The sequence below is a fragment of the Anser cygnoides genome, chromosome 5, assembly GCF_040182565.1.
Source record: "Anser cygnoides isolate HZ-2024a breed goose chromosome 5, Taihu_goose_T2T_genome, whole genome shotgun sequence".
NCBI lineage: Eukaryota > Metazoa > Chordata > Aves > Anseriformes > Anatidae > Anser > Anser cygnoides.
Genome location: NC_089877.1, coordinates 35,525,366 through 35,547,968, shown reverse-complemented (window position 1 = coordinate 35,547,968; position 22,603 = coordinate 35,525,366). Strand labels below are relative to the sequence as shown.

General features: G+C 44.5%; 2 protein-coding genes across 2 annotated transcripts; both read left to right on the top strand.

Annotated features, from left to right (window-relative positions):
* The first annotated feature begins 43 nt into the window (after positions 1 to 43).
* Positions 44 to 6,192, top strand: KNSTRN (kinetochore localized astrin (SPAG5) binding protein). Its single transcript, XM_013198413.3, has 8 exons — positions 44 to 195; positions 1,140 to 1,272; positions 1,950 to 2,006; positions 2,230 to 2,329; positions 4,244 to 4,358; positions 4,661 to 4,722; positions 4,843 to 4,917; positions 5,781 to 6,192. Exons 2-8 carry the CDS (start codon positions 1,142 to 1,144, stop codon positions 5,910 to 5,912), a joined length of 672 nt encoding a protein of 223 aa, XP_013053867.1. The 5' UTR covers positions 44 to 195; positions 1,140 to 1,141; the 3' UTR covers positions 5,913 to 6,192.
* Positions 6,193 to 6,354: 162 nt separating this feature from the next.
* IVD (isovaleryl-CoA dehydrogenase) lies at positions 6,355 to 22,316 on the top strand. Its single transcript, XM_048065236.2, has 12 exons — positions 6,355 to 6,513; positions 8,254 to 8,343; positions 10,312 to 10,363; positions 13,217 to 13,386; positions 14,302 to 14,395; positions 14,891 to 15,027; positions 16,100 to 16,196; positions 18,646 to 18,739; positions 19,941 to 20,022; positions 20,290 to 20,394; positions 21,004 to 21,076; positions 21,190 to 22,316. The coding sequence occupies exons 1-12, from the start codon at positions 6,373 to 6,375 to the stop codon at positions 21,321 to 21,323; spliced, it is 1,269 nt and encodes a 422-aa protein (XP_047921193.2). The 5' UTR covers positions 6,355 to 6,372; the 3' UTR covers positions 21,324 to 22,316.
* Positions 22,317 to 22,603: the final 287 nt, after the last annotated feature.

The following is a 22,603-nucleotide window of genomic DNA, read 5'->3' as shown; positions in this document are numbered from 1 at the left end:
CCGCCATTTGCACGGCGCCTCCCCTCAGGGGAGAGCCCTTCCCCGCTGCCATGCGCGCTGCGCTTGTGCGCATGCGCGGCACCGCCCGACCGTTGGGCGCCCGCTCCGGTTCAAACGGCTGCTGAGGGTGCGGGCGGGCCGTGCGGGAGCGGAGCGGAACCGGAGCGGAACCGGAGCGGAACCGGAGCCCTGCGGGTGAGTCCAGGCCCCGGGGGGAGCCCAAGGTGCTGGGGGGAGGCCTGGGAGGGAGCTGCGGTGCGGCCGTGGGTTTCGGTCAGGGGAGTTTTGTGGGTGGTCAGGTCCCGTTTTGTTACGCGTGCGGGGGGTGGTGCTGTTAGTGCTTGTAGCGGTTTCCTGCTGTGTGAGGAACCTGGCTTTAAAAGTTAAAATGTGGGAGCTGGTCTCTAGCGGGCTGCGCAGGGAGGCTGTGGGTGCCCTGGAGGTGTTCAAAGCCAGGCTGGATGGGGCTTTGGGCAACCTGGTCTGTGGGAGGTGACCCTGCCATGACAGGGGGTTGGAATTAGATGGCCTTTAAGGTCCCTTCCAACCCAAACTGTCCCATGTCACTTAAAGAGACTTAAATTGCTAAAAGAAAAAAAGATAAAAATAAAACCGACATCAAAAATCCCCTGTGTTAACAAGGCATTATATACTCAAATAGCTGTGGTTTAAAGCTATAAACTTTACAGAGAAAGCTACTTCTCTCTAGTTATTTTAAGAAGTGTGTCTACTCCTAATGAAGAGAAATGTAAAGTTCTGAGAACTTTCAAGTGGGCTGTGTGTGTTTTACTTCAAGTACTGAACAACTTTGCTTGGAACACTGTGGCTTGCTGACTACTTGACATTGAGATTTTGTTTATTATTGTGCCTGCGTTATCATTTTCAAACTTCATTTCCTTAGCGCTAGTCTGATAACTACATTCTGAGAGTGTTTACCAGGAGATACTTGCAGCTTACCTGGACCCTTTATCCTGGGAGGAATTTGAAGATTGCCCTTAGTTGTTGCTACCTTAAAGTATTTACTCTAGTCAGATATAACTGTGATCTCCTCAAACTGAAGGCTTATGATCCACTAGTACTGCATATTTTGGTGATCTGTTGTAGAACATAGTGTTTTCATTGTTGTCTTTTTCTTGCAGAAATGCAGATGGCTTTTTCTTCAAAGAAACAATGTGTCGGTAAAACACTGGATCCAGAGTTCAACAAAGATCCTAATTTTAACTTTAGCTCCAATATTCCAGTAGATGGTGTCTTCAAAGCTACAAATCAAGGGTAAATGAAAGTGAAGTATAGATGGATTTATTACTTGACAAATGTCCTAAAGACAGTGTAGCATTTCGCAGAACCCTTTAGCCTTGAAAAGACCCTTAAGTCCAACTAGCCAACATTCCCAAGTCCACCACTAAACCATGTCTCTAAGTGCCACATCTACACATCTCCTAAATACCTCCAGGGTTGGTGACACCACCAGCTCTCTGGGAAGCCCATTCCAATGCCTAACCACCTTTTCCATGTAGAAGTTCTTCCTAATATCCAACCTAAACTTCCCCTGGTGCAACTTGAGGCTGTTTCTTGGTGTCCTATCTATCACTTTTCACCTGAGAAAAGAGACTGATATCCTTGCTGCACCCTCCTTTCAACTAGTTGTAGAGAGTGATGAGGTCTCTACTCAGCTTTCTTTTCTCCGGGCTAAACAGCCCTAGTTCCCTCAGATGCTCCTCATTTGTATTGTTTTCTAATCCTTTTGCCAGCTTTTTTGCCCTTCTCTGAACATATCCAGCAACTCAAACTTTTTCTTGTAGTGAGGGGCCCAAAACTGACCCCAGTACTCAAGGTGCAGTCTCACCAGTGCTGAATACAGAGGGACAATCAGATCTTGTCACATGAACAGATTTAGTAATCTGTAAGTATGCAGTGATCTGATAATTGTATTCTATATATCTTTTAAGGTTTCCTAAATCTGCCAAGAAAGTAGAACCACTTCTGAAGAAGACTGCTACAAGAGGGTATGTTTCCTCACATTGCTCTTAGTTGTCCTTGTGCAGTAACGTTCCTTCTCAGAGGGTTATGATGAGCTCTAACCATATGCAGCTTTGTTGCCAAATTTGCTGATGAAATCTCTTGGTCAGTAATAAGAGTAAATCCTTCATAGAAGAACACGTTTATGAAAGTAAAAGGTGTCTGATATTGATGTTTGTGCACTTAAGTCTTTGATGTTTGACTCTATAGGCCTCTGAGCAGATACAAACTAGAAGCAGAGCTGAAAACCAAGAATGAGCTGCTAGAAACAGCCAAGCAGCAGTTACACACCAGACTAACAGGAGCACAGGTAAGGATGGGAATGGGGTAGAAATCCTTGAGTAGCTCTTATATTCTGCTCCCCTACAGGGCTAGATCAAAGGACTGGCTTACTCATTTTCCAGTCTCCGTTGGAAGCCAGTAGAGTTTGAATGGGATGGGTTCTTTCTGCCAACAACACCAAAGATATTTGGTAATCATCAGTGCTGCAAATAGATAAGGCTAGATGGCTAGATAATGCATCCATATCGCTGTTAACAGCCACCAGAACTCAATTCCATCTCAAACTCGTTGCAGGAGAATGTTTCCAGTTCACAGTGATATACTTGCATGAAATTCTAATAAAAGAGCCTCACTATTACCAGATTCTTCCTAGCTACATGAAGAGAAACAGTACATAATCATTCAGTACTTTACACTGATCCTTTGAGATCTATTACATCTTTTTCGTCTTAATATATTATTACAGTAGATAAGCTATTTTGTTCAGTCATCCTTGTTTCACTTGCCCAGTCCTTCCTAGTTGTGTTAACCAGTCACAAATGTGGTGTGCCACAGCACATGGCATTGGAGATGTGGGTTTGGGGGTGTTTATGGTCACATTTTAGTGACTAAGAACATTTGAGTTCTGGTTACTGTTGTGCTCTAAAAGTTGTGAGGGAGTGACCTTGTTCTCTTTTGTGTATTCAACTGAGAGATCGGTGTACATAGCCTTACGTTTCCTCATGTGCTATTGTATCATATTATTGCATAGTCTTTTAATATCTGGATAGGCTTCTGCAATTTTTTCCCATCTGCTCATTGCTGGTGAGGAGGCCACACCTGGAGCGTTGTATCCAGTTCTGGGTTCCCAAGTACAGAAAGACAAAGACATATTGCGAAGAGCCCAATGAAGGGCCACTAAAATATTGAAGAGGCTGAAGCATCTCTCCCGTGAGGAAATACTGAGAGTTGGGACAGCTTAGTGTGGATAAGAGAAGGCTTGGGGGAATCTTATCAATGTACATTAATATGCAAAGGGAGGCTGTAAAGAAGACAGTGCCAGGCTCTTTTCGGTGGTGCCCAGTGACAGGACAAGAGGCAATGGGCAGAAACTCAAACACAGGAGCTTCCATCTGAATTCCCTGCTTGAGCAGGGGTTGGACCAGATGGTTTCCAGAGGTCTATTCCCACCCCAGTGATTCTGTGAAAATCACCAAAGATTTTACTTTCTTAATTCAAGTTTAGATTCAGAATTGGTACCCCGTTATTCATCACCTCTTGCTGATCACTTCAGAACACAGCACAGCTTCTTTCGTGTGCAAGAGGCCCTACTTGTAGCCTTCAGTTGTACAAGCTCACTTTATTTCCTAGTTCTCGACTGGTTACTAATCTGTGAGATGATCTTTCCTTTTATCTCACAGCTTAATTTCTTTAAGAGCCTTTGAGACCTCCTATGGGATGTTCAAAAAAGCTTCTGGCACTATCAGCGGGATCACCCTAATCCACATGCTTATTGATTCTCCTGGAGAATTGCATTTAACTCGTGAGGTTGATCAGCTTATCTGATTGCCTGGTAATATCTGAATTATGCAGGGAATAATGCTGTGGCCTACAGATTCTAAGATGCCCCTTTCTTCCTGGAGTTAGCTGCTCTTCTATACATAAAACTCTTGAAATATTTATATAGAGCACAAGAAAAGACGTGCTAGAACTGCCTAAAAGGAATTTATCTCTAGGATTAATTTTTTGAGCCATTGCTATGACATTTGCAAGTGATAAATCCTGTCGAGTAGCAGGAGTAAGGGTCTGTTTCTCTGCAGTGGTAGAGATGGCAGGGTAAGATGTAATTCTAGGTACTAGAGGAGCACCTGTTAAGCCATTAGCGTTGCACTGAGCATTACCGATTAATGGGAAGAAATTCCCCCTGGAAACTTGATTCACTTAAAACCTTTGTTAATGACAGAGCACTATAAAGGAATTAAAGGAGGAGAATGAAGGCCTGGCGCAAGAAGTCGAGAAGCTCAAGAAATTTCAGGAGACGTGCATGGTCATTTTAGAAAGCAGAAACATTGATCCTGGTAAGGGCTATGCATTTTACATACTGTTCTGGTAGTTCTTCAGAACATTTTTCCTCTTATTTTTTTTGTATTGTTAGTATTTGTAAAATATTTGGCTTCTCCTTTGTCAAGGAAATACTGGTGGGGGATTTTTTTTTCTAATGTAAGAGAAATAGACACTTCCTTCAGGCAGTCCTGTCCTGGATAAATTTTGAAAGCGATTTACTTTCTCTTGCTGTAGAAAGTAATTTTGAGAAGCTGTTAGTTCCTACAAGCGAAGTTATCAAAGAACATCTAATATACAGACGTATCTCATAAATCAGTTACAGGCAGCAACATTGTGGAGGAGGAAGAAAAGACAAAGGAATGCCAGAAGCAGACAATGGTAAGAGAATTTTGAAATGGCAGTGAGTTAAATGGGCTCTGGTGAGAAGTTTGTGTGTAAAAACGGCTGCTGAGAGGTGTTTATTTGCATTATATTAAACCATTTCTTTTGGCTCTTCAGCTGTTGACTGAGAAGCTCATAGCAGAACTGAGGGTATTTAATCAAACGGCTGAAAAAGAAAAGGAAGCACTTCAGGTAAGGCTGACTTTGTTTCAGAGTCAGACAGGTAGTGAGCATCTGGTGCTGAGAGAAACTTTAAAGCTTGTTTTCCACCTCATGCTGCTCTGGTCTCTAGATAGCAAATGCCTGCAGCCTTACTAATCTTCCCAAAGTGCAGTAAGGGAATGGTATGTGTTACTCCTCTTATAAATAGAGGGCTTACAGCAAAGTTTGGGAGGGGCAATGGTAGTTCTTATCAAAGTCATTTAAAGCTTAATGATACACAATTCGACTTGGAACGAGATAGAAGATGGAAGCGATGCTAAAGACTGATAGCTTTCAAATTAGGCTCGATCAGTTCCTGTGTAAAGATGGTTGTCAGTGCTGGAAATGGAGCTGTCTCTGCTTAGAGCAGCTCTTCTCGAGAAAGAAAGGTTTTTCAAGACTGTTGCAGGTGGTTGCAAGCACCACTGGAAGAACACGGAGAAGACTTAACCTGAAGTCATGCAGACCGGTGACCTCAGGGATACCTCAGGGAGCTGAGTAGTATGCAAGCACAAGCGGCTTCAATAATAAACTTGTCTGTGTACTGACCAAAATAGTCATTAAATTACAGCTCTGCAATTCTTGGTAAGAAGCTTGAGCTACTTAATGAAATTGCTATTACATAAGGCCAAATGTTTGGTCGTGGTTAAGTTAACATTTTTCTCAAGGAACCGTGGTGAAAGATGTCCCAGTCAAGTTAGGCTAACCTTAGCTTAGCAGGTGAGACTGAAGAGTTCAAAAATGTCTGGAGCTTTTTTCCCCTGTTCTAGTTGCAGCTGCTTTGGAAGTTTAGTTCTGCTATTCTTGCACTGTCATGTTAGTGAGATGTTGTGTACACTGACTTTTCCATACAGACGGCAATGGCTAAGTGGAAACTGGCAGAAGAAGAGAGGCAGCAGTCCCTGGAGAAGCATTCTTCCTTCCAAGCAGAAATAAAGGAATGTTCAGCAATACTCGATGAGTTGGAGCAGCTCCTGGCTATGTGAGGCACAGGGATGGACTGCGCTGCCGTTTCTCGTTTTACTCCTAGTTCAGAGGTCTCTACTTTAAAACCTGGTCCCTCTGTCAGGTCCAAAACAGTGAGCTGGGCAGGCTCCTGAGCAATCCCTGGCGGAATAGCACCTGCGGTGTGGGAACAAAGCAGCAGCAGCATTGGTGAAGCGCGCAGAGCTCCTGTTTTTTCCGTGGGGCTTAGCCTGGACTCTTTCTTAGTAATTTTTTAAGTGTTAATAAAGTGTTTTCGATTAAAGCTTTCGGAAAGACGTACGGGTGCACGGTTCCGCAGTTTTTTCTTCTTAATTCCGAGGCAACGCTGCACCACGGCTCCCTGTGACCTCCGCCAACCCTCGCCCCCGTACGAGGGGCCGGGCCGGCTGCTGGGCGGGCCGGGCCTCTCCCCGGGGCCGGGCCACGCTTGCGCACCGGTGCCGGCTGGGGGGGGCAGCGATGGCGGCGGCGGCGCTGCGGAGAGCGGCGCTGACGGCGGGCGGGGCGGGGCGGCGCCGAGCGCTGGGGTGGCCGCGGCGGGGCTGCGCCGGGCTGGCGGTGGACGACGCCGTCAACGGGCTGAGCGACGAGCAGCGGCAGGTACGGGCGGGACCCGGCCCCGGCCCCGGCCCCGCGGCGCGCCTTCCCGCGGGGGTGTGTCGGCCTCGGCGGCCGCTGATTGGCTGCGGCCGCGGGGAGCTGACCTATCCCCGGGGCGCTCCCATGGCGCGCCGCCGCCACGTGTGCGCCCTGCCCGCGGGGCCCAGCGGGTGGCCGGGCCCCGGTGCGCAGCGCGGGGAGGGAGGGGGCTGCTGAGCGTTGAGGCTCTGCAGCGTTGTTCTCGTGGTCACCCAGGGACCTGAAGCTTTAGGATGTCAGTTCTGAGCTTTACGGTTTGCTCGTAGTCGACGCCTTGCCTGCTGCCAGCCGTCATAGTATTTATTCCCGATTGCCCCAGGGAACGGAATGATAGGCAGCGTCTTCACAGGCTTCTGCCAATGAAACTTTGCGTTGGTGCTTCTCGGATCTGCAGCTATTGCCACACTTGCTACATAATTATGACAGTGCAAGTGTACAGGTGTACAAAAAACTCGTTCATACTTCTTACTTTCTTACTTGAGAAGTGGAGTACTGTAGCACTTACTACTGTTTTCTTTACCTGGCTTGTGTTTGTGATTTATAGGCTCACCAGCTTGAATCAACTTGATGTTTCTGTGTGCTTCTAAATTTAACAAGTATAAAAGGGAGAAAATAATCTTGTAACTAGTGCGTCTCTTGTGGAAAAGTTAAGAGAAGATCAGAAACAGATTTTCGGTAATGTTAATCTGTAAATTAAGAGCACTTGTAACTGTTATAAGCTGGTTTAGTGTGTCTGGGATGCCTGTCAGAGTCTACCCCCATCCTCCCCCAGTCTAATGATTAACAATTTTAAGCTATTTTTTTCAAGCTTTATGCTCAAGTTTACTGCTGTCAATTTTGTTACAATGGAAAGTTTAAAAAAGGAGGAAAAAAAAAAACAAGAAAAGAGAAAAGCCCATCGACAGAGGAATAAACTTGTTTGGTGGTACTGGAATCCAATGTCTGGGTAGCCATGGAAACTAACATATCTTTTTAATCTGAAGCGAGAGAAAGGCAGAGCAGCTCAGGCATATTTTGCTTTGCTGCATTTGCTGCTTCTACAGGTTTTGGTTAAAGAGCAGAGGGTTTCAGTCTGAATGTTCCTTCACCAGCATTAATGTGTGGGAATAAAGAACCAAGAGGGAAAAATAGGATTTTTAAGCTCTACTGTAATGTCTGTACAAAATTTTTAAATGTTCACATTAAAAACATTTAAGGTATTGTATAAGCTTCTTTTGAGTGCGTATAGACTTCTGCAGAACGCGTGTAAGTAATTGGATCTTAACATTTAAAAGAACTTTGAGTTCATCTACATTTAATTAAATGAAACCATCGGCAGGTACTCGATGGGGATAATGAATTATGAGCTCTGTTCTCCAGTTTTCAAAGTTTCCTGACCCAAACATCCCCTGAAACCCCAGTGCAGGCAGGAAATAGTTCCCCAGCACACTCTCATGTGGGGTAAGATTAAGTTAACTGTCAAGAGGAACTTAGGTTCTCTCTTGAGGACTTCTCTTAAGTCCTCTCGCAAAATGGCTAAAGGGCGTTTCATATTTTCTTTCAGCTAATAACCTGAAATACTGATTTCCTTATGATCTTGTGCTTCTGGGTTTGAGATCATGGGATCGCCTGTCAGGGGAGCACTGGAAGTATCCTAGAGAAGAAGATGACAATATATTAATGGGGTGTAATGTATGCGTTTCTCCTCACCTCTTTTCCCAGCTTAGACAGACCATGACAAAGTTCTGTCAAGAGCATTTGGCTCCGAAGGCCCAACAAATTGACCAGGAGAATGAATTCAAAGGCATGCGGGTAAGTATTTCATGCGTGCCTGTGAAATAGGTGGTAGTCTGTACTTTGATCTGTATGTAGGCTCAGACCAGGAATTCCAGCCCGTGCCACAGGAAGATAAGTGTCAACTCTTCAAACTTATAAGCTACAGAGAAAAAACAAACAAACAAACAAACAAAACTTTAGTTTCCTGTTTCTTCTTTTGTTAGTTTTTAACAACTTGGGGAAAGACCGAGCTAGTGTCAAATTAAAAAAAAAAAAAAAGAGATGGATTGGTAATGGTCTTGTTTGGATTCTCTTCGTGGTATTTCTGCTTGGCCCTGTTCAAAGACTCCTTCTCTAATATGTGTGTTGTACTCTCCTAGCTAGGACTCTTGTTGTGGACAGCCCGGATATCTGAGCTTCCTCTCAAATTTGCTTTGGAAATACTGTGTGCAAATGCAGAAATGTAGAATGGTATGACTGTTGAGCTGAAAATTTTCTTCCTAACAAAACCAACAAACTCTGCGCAAAAGAAAAGGTTTGATTGATAAAAATTCGATTGATAAAAAAAGGTTTGATTGATAAAAATGAGAGACCGAGGGACCTCACTGTTGGTTTTCATAAGCTCCACAAGATTTAAAACGTTCAGAACATCTGCTAGGATTTCCTACAGCTCTGATGCTGATATTTTCAGGGCTATGTGCGTGGCTTTGAAGTTAGCTATATAGATTTAGTCTGGCGTACCAGATGTCATCCAGTGCTATTGAATAATACTTTTTAAAGTCTCTGGAGGCTATTCACAGATAACTGTAATCGCTGGCCACCGAGTCCATGTGGGAAGCATTCACCTGCGTGTCCATCCCCTAACGGAGGAGAGCCTGCAGCCTGAAGCAACACCAGCGATGGCTCACCTAGCACGTGTGACCTTCGATGGTGGTGTCCCCTGCGCTGTGCCACGGCTTCTTTCTTCCTCTGTGATGCCGTGTGCCCCGCACAGCTGATGTCTGTGTCTCCAGTCAGGCAGCGGCTCCATGCCTCGAGCTGCGTGGCTGCAGAGCAGCGGTTAATGGCGTGCTGCTGTTGCAGGGCAGTAAGGCTGGGCGAAGGGAGGAGCTGGCAGTCAAGGACAGGCTGCCCTCTAGCAGATGGACTTTGTAGGGTGTGTGTCCAGCTGCACACAACTAAGCAGCCTTGTCCAGTCCCTGTGTGCCTCAGGTCTCCCAGGAGGCTCAAAAGCCTAGAGGCTCGTGTATGGAGTGGCCATTGTGGATTCAGCTCTCTTGGCTTCACAAGTCCAGAGTGTTCACCAGAAATCATCGTTTTTTATAACTTTTCTAATACCTTTGCCTGCCTCAGCAGTTGCTTTGCCTGACCCAGCTGTAGCACTTTTTTTTTTTTTTTTTTTTTTTTTTACATAATCTCTCACAAGGAGGTTTCCTTGGCTTTACTCACCAGTTTCTGGTTTTGCTCTAGTCTTAAACTGTTCAGTGACTGCAACTCTTCTCAGTACTTTCCAGGCCTTCAGTCACAGATAACTTATTCTAGCCATGGCAATCACAGGCTAATAGACCTACACAGTGCTGCCAAAGCAGCGTGACAGGGTTGTGTGAGGTAAAAAGCAAGCATAAATTTAAGACATGACATCCTAACTTACCTTTAGCCAGAGACAGCACACAAAAGCCTAGAATTTTTGAAGGTAATTGGAGGTTTAAATTCATCTAAATTCTTAAACTGGGTAATGTGTTAAAATCTTAGGACCTGTCCTTCCCAAATTAAATTTAGGCTTGTGAGTTGCCTCCCTGCATAACTGGAGTCCTTAGGCCTGTGTGGGTTCTTGGTTCGCAGCATGGAGCTGCTGCTGCAGGAGGAATGGTACTGATGTGGTTATCTCTGAGGTTTCACGCAAACAAGGTAAATCAGTGTGTCCAGTGAGCTACCTGGGAAGACTTCTCACCCTGCTGCCCTGACCACACGTCTGGACTGATTTCTTTTGTTGTGTATTTGTAGGAGTTTTGGAAGAAACTTGGGGAACTGGGAGTTCTGGGGATCACGGCTCCTGGTAAGTGTTTTCCTGCCTCCTACCATCTGCTGAGTGATTCCTCACACAAAAGAGAGACGACTTAAACTCACTCCTTGTCTGTGATGTCACATCTGTTTTTGTCCAGAAGTTCCTGTTTTCATGTTTTTTAAAACTCTTTGGACACTTCTGTTGTTGTTTAACAAGGAAAAAGGAGCTTGAGTCAGTAGACTTCTGGACAATTATGAAATGGCTTTTACAACTTACAAGTACTGTTCAGAACTGTTTTCTCCAGATATACACGTAAAATAAACACATGCAACTTGAATGTGTTTGTGCTTCTCCCATATGAAGCGTTTGCTTCAAGTTTTGAAGCCTGAGAGCTACAGATAAAAGTATCCTAGAGCAAGCATCCATCTCTAATAGAAGAAGTTACAGGGTATAAAACAATGCTGTGAAAAGCTGTGATAGCTAATGGAGGGCTGACAGCATCCAACCCGTCAGAAAAAAAAAAAAAAATCGGGTAAATCTCATTCAGCCTTGTCCAGGTTAGTTGAAAAGTGTTTTGATTAATGTTACAGATTACTGAGCCTGCCGTGGTCATGCTGAATGCACTAACGCAGTGTAATGAGGAGAAGCCCTTAGTGGAGAAAAGCAGCCAATGGGGCCTTTATTTCCCCATCGTAAAGTCTGTGTTTCTAGATGTGTGTGTGCAAAGGCTTCTGCAGAAGCAAGCTGAATAGCAATGCGTTGAAATAATGCCTCTGCATTTCTTTCCGTGGCACCAAGTCTGCTTGAAAGAGTCTCTATTTCTGCTTTCTTTCTCTTTACTCTTCCCAATTTACTGCTGCTCCTGTTTTTTCTCACTCTTACCTTCTTTCTTCTTTGATGTTGTGCCTGAGGCTTACAGCAGTTTCCCACACTATAAATAAGCTATCCCCTCATGAGTCCTGTCTTTTCTGATTTCCTGAAAGATTTACCTCTAAAACCTTGCTATGCCCAAACGTGCAATTTTTGATTGTATTGCTATGTGCAGTTTCTTTATTGGCACCGGTTTTGCTGTAGGAGGTGGAGGCTGGACCTGAGGATGTGAAGATGATGTGAAATCTTATGGGAGTGTATGGTCAATTAAATGGTGTGCTTCAGCACCAGTGGGTCAAGTCTATTAAGGAAACATTTTAAATAAGTGCTTTTTACTTTATTTTTAAAACTTAGTAACCTGTGTTGCTTTTGGGTAATTTTGTATTTATTTTTTAGAAAAAAAAAAAAAGAAATGTAAATACTTTGGAATAATCATACAGGCACATCATATATAAAGAGTAATTTTGAAAGGGCACCGCCAGCCTAGATCACTGTAGCTTGTATTATATAAATAGTTGTCTGGTAGGAATATTTTCTTGTACCTCTTGCAGTACAAAGTAGTTACGTACCTGTACTGCTTACAGCAGGCAGTTGCCTTTCCTGCATTGAGGCGATAGCATCCAACCCAGCAGGCAGTATAGAAAATCTTTTGTTTCGGCACACGTGAGAAGTGGTTAAACCCATCTTTCAGGATATGGAGAGTAAAAACCCAAACCCTGATTCAGGGTGGAGAGGTGATTTCGGAGGATAAAGAGCCCTGCAGATAAAGACAGCAGTCAGAATGAGTGACGTGGGAGAAAAGCTGCACCTAATGGTAGTGGCTGCTGTATTAATTCAGGTTAGGGGCAGCGGCTCTCTTTCAGCCCAGGTTATACACTCACTCATCTCTGTGGTCGCTGCACGTGCAAACATTCTTGCTCTTACTGTTGCTGCTGCTTGCTTACAGCACTCTTGTTGATGACTAGTTGGTGCTCGCAGATTATTTCCCTGGCTAGTTTGTGGTGGCTTATGTCCTCCTGTTTTAGTTCTTCTCTTGTCAGTACAGTCACTTGCTTCTTGCCTGCTAAGCTTTTACTTTTGGATGAAACTGTGTTTGTGTGTATACAAATGTCTGTTTAAGTAGATGTATTTATGTAGGCTGTCAGCTGCTCAAGGCCATCATGCATTTCTCAGCCACCTTTTTTTTGTTTTGTTTCGTTTTTTGTTGCCTTCTCCCTCCTCATCTCACCCTGTGTCTTTAATCTTATCAGCCCCTGGTTTTGGACTCAGCTCAGGGTGCCCAGCTGGACTCGCTGTTACAATGGCTGTGTTGCTGTCTCGCTTAATCTCTGAAATCCACGTTCTTGCTGCTGTTGAATTACAGCAGTTAAATTTTAGGATCATTCTCATTCCAGACCAGTCGTCCCTCAAAGTGTTGATCTCCTGCATGTTTGTGGGCATTAGAAGTCGCTAATACCCCAGATCTTAGACCAGTTTGAGGGTTCCTTTTTTTATTTAAAGGTCCTGGTTAAGACAAACGTAGTTGGACTTTGCAAACTTTGCTCCTTTTCCCCTCTCCTAATACAGGTTGGCATTTTATGATTTAATCTTCATGATGGTATTAACGTTGCACTTAAGGATAGTTGCCAAGAAAGATTTCTTGCTGTGCAAGTGTTGGTAGCATGTCTTAGGTATATCCTTACCAGTTTATATTTATGAAAATAATATTATATATTTATGAAATATATGTATTATGTATTTATGAAATGTGCTTTACAAGAACAAATCGCTATCGATTGTGCTGAAGAAGTAATGTCGCTGTACTTTTAAGATAAAACTCAAATTCTGAGAGGATGGGGAAAGCCAGAGGTGCCCAGCTCAGAGAAAAAACAAAAACAAACAAACAAAAAAAAAAAAAACAGCAAAAACCAGCAGCCAAAACCAGCAGCTCTCTTGTAACTGTCTCAGATCTCTCTCAAGACTGAGCCCAGCCCTGGGGTCTTGTGCATGTGTGCTGTGTCCCGTGGTGGTTAACGTGAGGTTTTTTCTTCTCAGTGAAGTATGGTGGATCTGCTTTGGGGTATCTGGACCACGTGCTGGTGATGGAGGAAATTTCTCGTGCGTCAGCAGCTGTTGGGCTTAGTTATGGAGCCCACTCCAACCTTTGTATCAACCAGCTGGTGCGGAACGGCAACGAAGCCCAGAAGGAGAAGTATTTGCCCAAGGTATAAGGCAGGATGGGGACCGGAAAGCATCCTGGTTTGGGTGGTGGTTTTGGGGACGAGTTGGGGGAAGGGGGTTGCATGCTTTAAAGAATTGTTAGGGAATACAATAGATTTTGCTGCATTACGAGATTTGGGACACTAAAATACAACAGTTCACTAGATTTAATGTTTTTGCTGTTGCTGGTCTGGTCTGTCACTACTCATGTTTTCTGAAAGCATGTTTTTGTGCCTGGATTCTTCTATCTGGCTTCTGCTTGTAGTTATAGGGGTGAAGAGTCAGAGTTACCACTGTATCCATATGCTTGTGGAATTAATACTTTTTTTAATGAAAAAGCATACCCTTCTTGCTCGGAGGGTCTACTTGTTTCAAGTAGGCAGCAACAGAATAAAGCCCAAAAAAACTTTGTAACACAAAAAAACAAGAAGCAGTGTGTCCACCTGCTATTTCAGTAGGAGTGTGGGGAGACAGGGCTATGGGAACACTGCTAACAACTTCCCAATCTCTTTCCACCCGTCTTATTGGCCTTTTGTGTTCAACAACTCTTGTTGATCTAAAAGGGCAGTTGTGAAGTGTGGAGCAAGGAGCTTGTGAAAGGCATATGGCTGCCGGCACGGTTCTTTTGGCACCTTCCTGGAGGTAGCTGCGTGCAGCTCTGTTTATAAAACACTCGCTCAGATGTGAGTTGAGCCATCCTGCTCCTCCCGCTGTGATTTGGTTCTGTTCCCTCAGCACAGCAGCACAGGGGAGCTCCCTGTGAGGACTCCACCAGGAGCAAACTCTCTTTTTTTGGCAGCTCTTGCATGGAATAGCTAGTATGGAGATACAGCACAGAAAAAGGAGTGGAAGGCACCCTAAGGAAGGAGCAGGAACAGTGCTACTATTCCACCTCTTTTTCTTTTATTTGTCTCTTCCAGCTAATCAGTGGGGAGCACGTTGGAGCCCTAGCAATGAGCGAGCCTAATGCTGGATCTGATGTTGTGTCCATGAAGCTGAAAGCAGATAAGAAAGGTAAAACCTGTCAGGTGCTTCCTGGGTGGGAAGCCAGCATAAATGCCTCCTGTAAACTTAAACTAACCTCCCTAACACCGTTCAGAAATGGTGCTTAGCCTTGGATTTACCAAGCAATGTTAGTGGCCTTGTACTACCTCCCAGAATAATCTGGGGTAAAGCATGCATAGTGAAAAAGCAGAGTGATAAAGCAAGGTAGTGAAGACACAGGATGGGTGGTTTCATGTCCAAAAGTGGACTTCTGATTGTGGTGGTGGAATATGGTGGTATGATGGACCTAGTGCTAGGAGCCTTCGTTTGTCAGGGATTCATTAAACTGACTTTGGACTCCAGAAATGAAGGAAATGAGTTTTCTTGAGCTTGAGAAAGATTTGTTTGTGCTGTTTGTGGGGATCTTAGAGCATCCTTGAAAGCCTGTTTTGAAACAAATGGGGTGAGGATGTCGGTGTTGCTCTGTCTGTTGTGAGCTAACAGACTGCAATTCTGTGCTTCCAGGGGACTACTTTGTTTTGAATGGGAACAAATTTTGGATTACCAACGGGCCCGACGCAGATGTTCTCATTGTTTATGCTAAAACAGACCTAAATGCTGTACCAGCCTCCCAAGGTATAACTGCGTTCATCGTGGAGAAGGTAGGTTTACATTACTGTTTAGTAACTCTCACAATTTTATTCTAGTGTTGTTGTTTTTTTTAAAGCTACCTCCTTCAGCCTAACAGGCTTGTTTAGAAACCAGCTAGTTTTATTTCCACAACTGTCACCCCCTTTCTCAAAGACACGCTATTTCCTGCCTGAATTTTATAAACTCATGAGGTTAGGCCTCTGCCCCAGTGATATGACGTGCTGCACTGCCAGCTGGGAGCTCCTGGATTTTGGCATCTAAGCACATAGCCAGCCTTTTGGGCTAGAAATGTGGAGAGAACGGACAAGATCCTAATAAAAATGGACTTTGCTTGTTGCCCAAAATTGTCAGGAGTTATGGAGACCCTATAAATCTGTCCTACTGTCCTGTGATCTATCCCTGCATTTTTTTATGCCAATACATTGAAATAACTTTTTTCGTTGCACCCCCCCCCCCCCCCCCCCCCCCGCCCCCTTCTTTCACTGCCCTTTTGGATTCCTGCAATGACCCAAACATGCAAGTAAAAGTGATCAGAAACAGGACTTTTGATAGGGACCTCTTGGGAAACAGGGATCTTTTGGGGTCTTTCTTCCCTTTTAGTTAATTGGGGCTACACTAGACACATTTTCATCCCCACAAGGAAGATAGGAAGCTGTAATACAATAAATGGTACTGGAAATAGAAGATCTCAGATCAGTAAACCTTCTGATGGCCTTACCTGACTGAGAGACTAGAATAGTTCAGGCACTGTCAGTGCTTGCAGTCCTTGCTGTAGAAAAGTGCTCGTGTTGGCAGCTGGCCAAATCTCTATTTGCTTAATATTTATGTGCAACAGAAAATTAATCCACTTCATTTGAAAAGTGGACCCACTCAGTTTGCCATGTGTCCACGTTTCTCTGATTATTTGCTTCCTGCTTGTACTTGTTCCTGGTTTTGTTCCCACAGTGGGCACCTCTTTGACTCCCTTCTGGTGCTCCACATGTACTCATGTGGTCAGGGAAATTTCACACATCTGTAGTGATTTTTTGTCTTTCAGAACTGAGAGATTTGAGACTCATTTTTAATGTCTTGGCTTCTTTGCAGGGAACCCCAGGTTTCAGCACAGCACAGAAGCTTGATAAGCTGGGAATGAGAGGGTCTAACACCTGTGAATTGATCTTTGAGGACTGTAAGATCCCCGGTAAGCTGGCTTCAAATCATGGCAGTATGCATGTGGGGTGGTTCCTTCTCTTCTTGCATAGATAAATTGGATCACCAATTACATGCATGTTCAAACTGTGACCTAGAGGGCTTTGTAGATGGTTATCTGCTCTTTGGCAACCTCCTAAGAGCTGGTGAAATTGGGAAGGTGTAGTCTGATGGATTCCAATGAACGAGCACGTCCCATGTTAGATCACTCTTGTTTCTCCCTCAGGGACCTAACTCTTAACCACTGCTTTTACAAAGCCTAGATGAGGCTTGCAGAGAAACTTCTGATTGTTTCCATTAGAGCTCCCCAAATAGTACATAGGAGAACTTATTTGCCTTGAAGTTTCTTTTCTCCAAAAATGATTGAAGGCTACCTGCCAGCCTTCTGGTTTGTTTATAACATTTCTGAATTCTTGTGGTGTCAGGGCCTGAAAATAAATGTCCTTTCCGCTGTTAATACAGCAGGGGCAACTGTAGTGGCTATTTTTGTTGATAGAAAGTTCACAGCCACTCTACAGCAAGGAGAGGAGATCCCTTATCTGAACTCCAGAAACTCCCAATAGCATGTCTGCAGAGCAAGCAACTCCACCGCTCCCCGTACACAGAACAGCTGCTTTGCAGCCTGTGGAAGGGTTTCAGCTGAAATCTGACATTTCTGACTTGACTGAATCCCTCCACTCTGAAATCAGAAAGGCCAGTACCTAGAGTCTTCAGATCATCTTCTGGGTAATCATCTGCACAGAACAGCATGTTCTCATGGTAACAAGATTCCATTTTCTGATAGCTCGGAGAAGTACATCGCTGCATGTTGGAAGTTAACACACTTTGCACTATGGCCATTAATGCTGCTTCTGATTTTCTGCATTGGGAGCTGAAGCGTTTTGCTGTTTCATATGTCTGCAGGATCTTTCTCTCACATCAAAATGTCTTCCTCTAGCACTGCAATTCCATCAGCTTTAAAATACAGGGGGTTTGTTGTCAGCCATGCTCCACCGAGTGTTTTTTCTCATACTTAGTGGATTCATTTGGTCATGTTGCTTTCATAAAAGTTGGTTCAGAGCATCAATTTTCATTGCTGTGACATGCAGCCAGCAAGCCCACCCCCTCCTTGTGCGGTCAACACACATCCTTTAGCAACCTGTGTACATATCCATCCCTTTTCCCAGGACGTACAGGAAAACGTTCAGGCTATTTGGTCCTTTTTATTTGTTTTCAAGCTGTAAGATGTCATTACTTATGAACAGTTACGTCACTTTATTATTACTGATTCTGGCATTTGTGTTCTGTTCTTCAAAGTGATGTTTGCTATTAGTGTTTTTCTTTGTTTCTGGACGTGTGGGGGAACAGATGCTGAGTTTTTTCTCCGAGAGCCAAGCATCATTCTTCCTCTTTTAAACTCATGATCCTGGTCCTGTAGAAGCTGCACTTTTCCGTACAGTACACCAGCACGCTCTTCAACAAGCAGCAGAAGACAATGCAGTCCTTGAGCTTCAGCCACTGAAAGAGATTATTTACTTCAGGAGATTAGCTGCACGTGTCCACAAGTGCTGCCACATTTTCTCATTGCATATTGCACCTCTCAGATCTCTTGTGATCAAAGCCTGAAGCATATGTCAGTTCTTCGGCGGGGCATGCTAAGTGAATAATCTCTGTCCATCTGCAAAGCAGAGTTGGTAGGCTGTAAGTTCTCTCCTGACAGTAGGAATACAGCCTTACTGAGATGAGCCTTTTGTTCCTGCTTCTGTTTATATTGTTAACATCAGTGCATGCTTTAGGTTGTCCCACAATGACATGGCTTTCAGTCTTTTTCTCAGCCCATTATCAAATGTGGTTTTTTTTTCTGTTCCATTTTCATCATGTACTCATCTTTGAAAATGTGTATTTGTAACAAATGCAATGTTCTGCTCAGTTGCCCTCACAGAAAGGGCGATAAGTTTGCATTTTCCAGTCTCAGAAGGCCAATGTATAACCCCAACATGTTATGAGTGGTGAGCTTTGGTTGGTTGCCCGTGCAAGTTTTGATTCCTGTATTAGGAATGCCCAGTGAGGTGACCTGAGTATATCAGATGAGAATTTGCATTCATTTCAAATACCATCCGATGTCTGCTGAGTGTGGTAACACCTTTTGGTCACTGTCAGTTTGGGTTAGATACAAACTAATGGGATGGCGAAGAGGGCTCCCAGTTTGTCCTCCAGGTGATTAAGTCTCCTATTCACGTTGATACAAATGCTAAGCTGGAAGGTCTCAGCTCAGATACACTTTATAACCATTTACTGCTTTTCCTTTTTGGCTTTGTATGGATTGAAAAGATGTTTCAGTGGCAGGGAGTGTATACATCGAATCTCAGCCTGTCTAGTTTGCCCTGAATGTTTGCATCTCAAGCCAGAAAGAAAGTTGTGCATGAGTAAAAGCTTGGTAAATCATTTTCTTTTGATTGCAGCTGAAAATATCTTGGGGACACTGAGCAAGGGAGTCTACGTTTTGATGAGTGGGCTGGACCTGGAGAGACTCGTGCTGTCTGGTGGGCCACTGGGGTAAGGGTTTGTCGTCTTTCATAGATTATGAGGCTGGAAAGAAGGTTCACAACCACCTAGCCCAGTGGAGTCTCAAGGTGGGATCGCACCTCTCCGTAGGATACTGGGATACTGGGGCAGCTTTGGAGAGAAGAGGAAAGCGTGGCTGGAGGAGGTGGCTGGGTCGGAGCTGTACGAAGGAAGCAGGATCAGGGAGATCTGTAGCTTCTGGGAACTCATTAGCTGCGTTATAACTGCTCTAATGGGCTCCTGCTGGAGAGTGCTCAGCTCGGCACTCCTAGGCAGCTGCAGGGCGCTCTTCTTTTGCTCTGCGTGTGCTCCGTCTTTTCTGTTAGCTTTCCTTACCTCTCCGTTCTTCATGGAGCCTTTTCTCCATTTGAAAGCATCTAGGTGAAACGTGCTGAGGGCTAAGGGATAAAAGAAGCAATGCAAGAAGGAAAGTTTGGGAATCCCTGCCCTCTGGTGTTGCGCAGGCAAGATTGTTCTCTGGATTGATCATCCAGAACATGGTTTTGAAAATGTTGGTCTTGACATAAATGTTACCAGGAGTGGTAAGTCTGCTTCAGTCCCTGAGAGCTGGGAATAGCCAGCTCTGCATTTGTGTTACTGATTCTTTAAAACTTAAAAACACTATCCAGACTGCCACACAGAAGGATCGTCAGACTGGATAAAAGGTTTGTTATTTGCTTACTCAGTCCTTAAGGTTCCTAACAACTTATTTTTCACCGCACAGCCCCTTTGTCTCCTCCCAAGTGGTCTCTCTGTGCTAACCCTCATGTGGACAGATTATCTTCCACAAAGCAGGAAGAGGGTTTTTCACCATTCTTCTCTACGCTTTTTTATGTCATCGGCTAATGCTCCTTCTGTTGGTCTTCTCTGGAGACATAAGGCAGCACAAGCTGTCCCAGCTACAGCTGTAAGAAAGCTCTTCAACTCCCCATCTCATTTCCCTGAATTAAGAAGGTAAGGCCTTGCCACAGGATGTCCCAAATGGGCAACGTGGAGAACGCTGCGGAGAAAATATGGCCTCTTGAATTTTATAGCATTGTTTGAGTGGAGCTATAAGAGAGACAGCAGCAATTGTTTTATTTTTTTTAGGTAGAAGAACCTTTTTGCCTTAGACTGAGCTTGCAAGATTTCATCATTATTTTTCTGTTGATTATTCTGTTGTCTTCCTTCTCCTATCTGTGCTTTTTCTTAGGATCATGCAAGCTGTTCTTGACCATGCAATTCCATACCTACATGTAAGAGAAGCATTTGGACAGAAAATTGGCCAGTTCCAGGTGAGACAGAAAAGGAGTTAGAAGTTTTTCTCTGTTTTTTTTTTTTTTTTTCTTAAAGAGAAGATGGGGAGCTCTTTTATGGAAGGGCTTTTCGTGGGGAGGTAGTTTAGAGTTTGTACTGGGGCTGGGAAGTAACAATGTGGTTTGGAGGTGAAAGGATCTCTGAGCCTGTTTACCTGAGGCCACTCCCCCCCCCTTACTCCCTGTGGTATTAAAACGTGAAGTTTTAACAGCTGTAAAATGGATCTCATCTTCTGTGACGTGCAGCTCATGCAAGGCAAAATGGCTGATATGTACACGCGGCTGATGGCATGCCGGCAGTACGTCTACAACGTGGCCAAGGCCTGTGACCGGGGCCACTTCAACGCAAAGGTGAGCTTGCTCCCAGGTGGGCTGTGTCTGCAGGGGGAATTCCCTTTCCTTCCGCCCCACATTGTGAGAGGGTGAATGTTCTGTATGGGGGTTAAAATGACGTGCTCACAGTTCTCCAGGTGCTGTTTTTCCCCACTAGAGAAAAAGAAACCGCAGTCCTACAAGGGAACAGATTTAGCAGGATCAGTAGGTGTTTATTGGAAGCCCAAACACAGTATCCTGCCTGTTGTACGGGGCTTCAGCAGTCGTTCTGAGGTGTTATCGCCTCTGCACACCAGCACTGTCACCACATGCCTATTGAAGGAGAGAACTGAGTGATAGAGCAAAGCCCTGCATCCCAAATCAAATCACATTGGTCTCCTGTGGGCATGATGTGTTTGTGAGGACCAGCTCCCCTGCTGCACTTGTTTTCCTGTCTTCACGCGGCCTGACACAAATGCTCTGCAGTGACAAAGACTGCCCCAGCTTCTTGCTTGCTGGGGAATGAATCCCGTGCCTTTGTGAGGTGGTTCGGGCTTGTCAGCAGATGTATGTGAAGTAATGAAAAGGTTGGAGAAGGGCAGGTGGCATCTTTCCTGACTCTGTCATGGTTTCTGTCTCTCCTTGCAGGACTGTGCCGGAGTGATCCTCTACTCAGCGGAGTGCGCTACCCAGGTGGCTCTGGATGGGATTCAGTGCCTCGGTAAGGTGCAGTCTCTGGCAGGGCTTGTGGCTTTGAGCGTGCTCTCTCCTATCCCACCTTCATCCCCTGAAATGAGAGAGAAGAAGCAACTCGTGACATCTTTTTGCTCATAGGTGGGAATGGTTACATCAATGACTACCCGATGGGACGCTTCCTGCGTGACGCCAAGCTCTACGAGATAGGGGCAGGCACCAGTGAAGTGCGCAGACTTATCATCGGCAGGGCGTTCAACGCAGCTTTCAAGTAATGTCTGCCAGGGAAAAAGGCAGCACCCTGACCACCGTGAGGCCTTTGACAGTAGATACAGCAGCGCACAACTCTTTTCTTCCTGTGATTCTGGGATCGTCACTCGTGGACTCTTTCCGACCCGCTTTGTGAACAGATGCTGCTAGACTGGGCTTGGGCAGAATGAATCAGTCTGTAGCAGGGAAAGAGAAAAATACATACTTTTTTCTTCTCGTGATCAGCCTGATTCTCAGTGTTGCAGAGCTGAGGTTCATCAAGGAGACGTGTTGCTATCAAAGCAGGCTGTTGAGCAGCACATCTGGAACAAGAGGCGGCCACTGCTGAGCACAAACTCAATCCAAAAAAGGGATGAGGGAACAATTTAGTTCTCTTTTTAAAATTGAGTGCCACTAAATAGCTAGCATTTAGCATGCTACCGCTGGAAAGGGAAATTTCCTATTGTCACCTTGCAGCGGGATTGATAACTTCTGTTCTGGGGAACTCAGCCACCTCCGTGATGTGGGTGGCGTTACCGTGAATGCTTGAGCATCATAGCTGCACAACTGGTGTGTTAGGTGATGATTCTTAAAATCATGTTAAAATACCACATCTGTTTCTTTGCATACTGCCTTTCTATTCCTGCGGCTTCTCAAGATATTTCAATGCAGCCCAAAGTCTTTGCTTCTCTGATTGACTGCCTCCTGCTGAGTTATTCATTCCGATGTGTCACTATCCATCATTCTGGGAACAGTTAAAATGTCAGACCTGTATTGTGACATCCATGAATGAAGCAGGCAGGAGGAGGCTGACTTTTTAGGTTGGGGTTATTTGTTTTTGTTTTTCTTTTTTTTTTTTTCTCTGAAGATTGTTTTTTTGGCAAAAGCGTGCGTTCACACTCCGCTGTTGGTTGGCTAGTGAAGTCAATGAGCACAACAGTATTTGTGGGTGTCTTCAGAGCACATTATATACAGTAAGTTGAAGTTTATCTAGCCTTAATAAAGAAAATGGCACAGTATGCTGCCAGCTTTAAAGAGTGAATCATACGGAAAAATTGGATGGTGTAAATATGACAGGAGAATGAATTAAACAGTTGCCATATAGGCAAACTCCCAGAAGCTTAACATAAAGAATTTAAAGCTTTTTGTATTATTTGGTTGCAATTGACATCTATCTGTACTAGGTGACAGTAGCCTAATGCTGAATTTTAAAATACTACAAATTGAAGAAAAGCTCACCTTCCTGAATTGCCAGGTAGGTCACCCAAGTATTTATTTTAAAAAAGTAAAAGCAGAGCTTCAGTTC

Bases quoted from the DNA above. Each gene is read 5' to 3' on its own strand.
- KNSTRN (XM_013198413.3), top strand. From the start codon at position 1,142: ATGCAGATGGCTTTTTCTTCAAAGAAACAATGTGTCGGTAAAACACTG. The intron at 1,273-1,949 runs GTAAATGAAAGT...ATATCTTTTAAG, and splicing joins TTCAAAGCTACAAATCAAGG to GTTTCCTAAATCTGCCAAGA. The intron at 4,359-4,660 runs GTAAGGGCTATG...CTCATAAATCAG, and splicing joins AAGCAGAAACATTGATCCTG to TTACAGGCAGCAACATTGTG.
- IVD (XM_048065236.2), top strand. From the start codon at position 6,373: ATGGCGGCGGCGGCGCTGCGGAGAGCGGCGCTGACGGCGGGCGGGGCG. The intron at 8,344-10,311 runs GTAAGTATTTCA...GTGTATTTGTAG, and splicing joins ATGAATTCAAAGGCATGCGG to GAGTTTTGGAAGAAACTTGG. The intron at 20,395-21,003 runs GTGAGCTTGCTC...CTCTCCTTGCAG, and splicing joins GGGGCCACTTCAACGCAAAG to GACTGTGCCGGAGTGATCCT.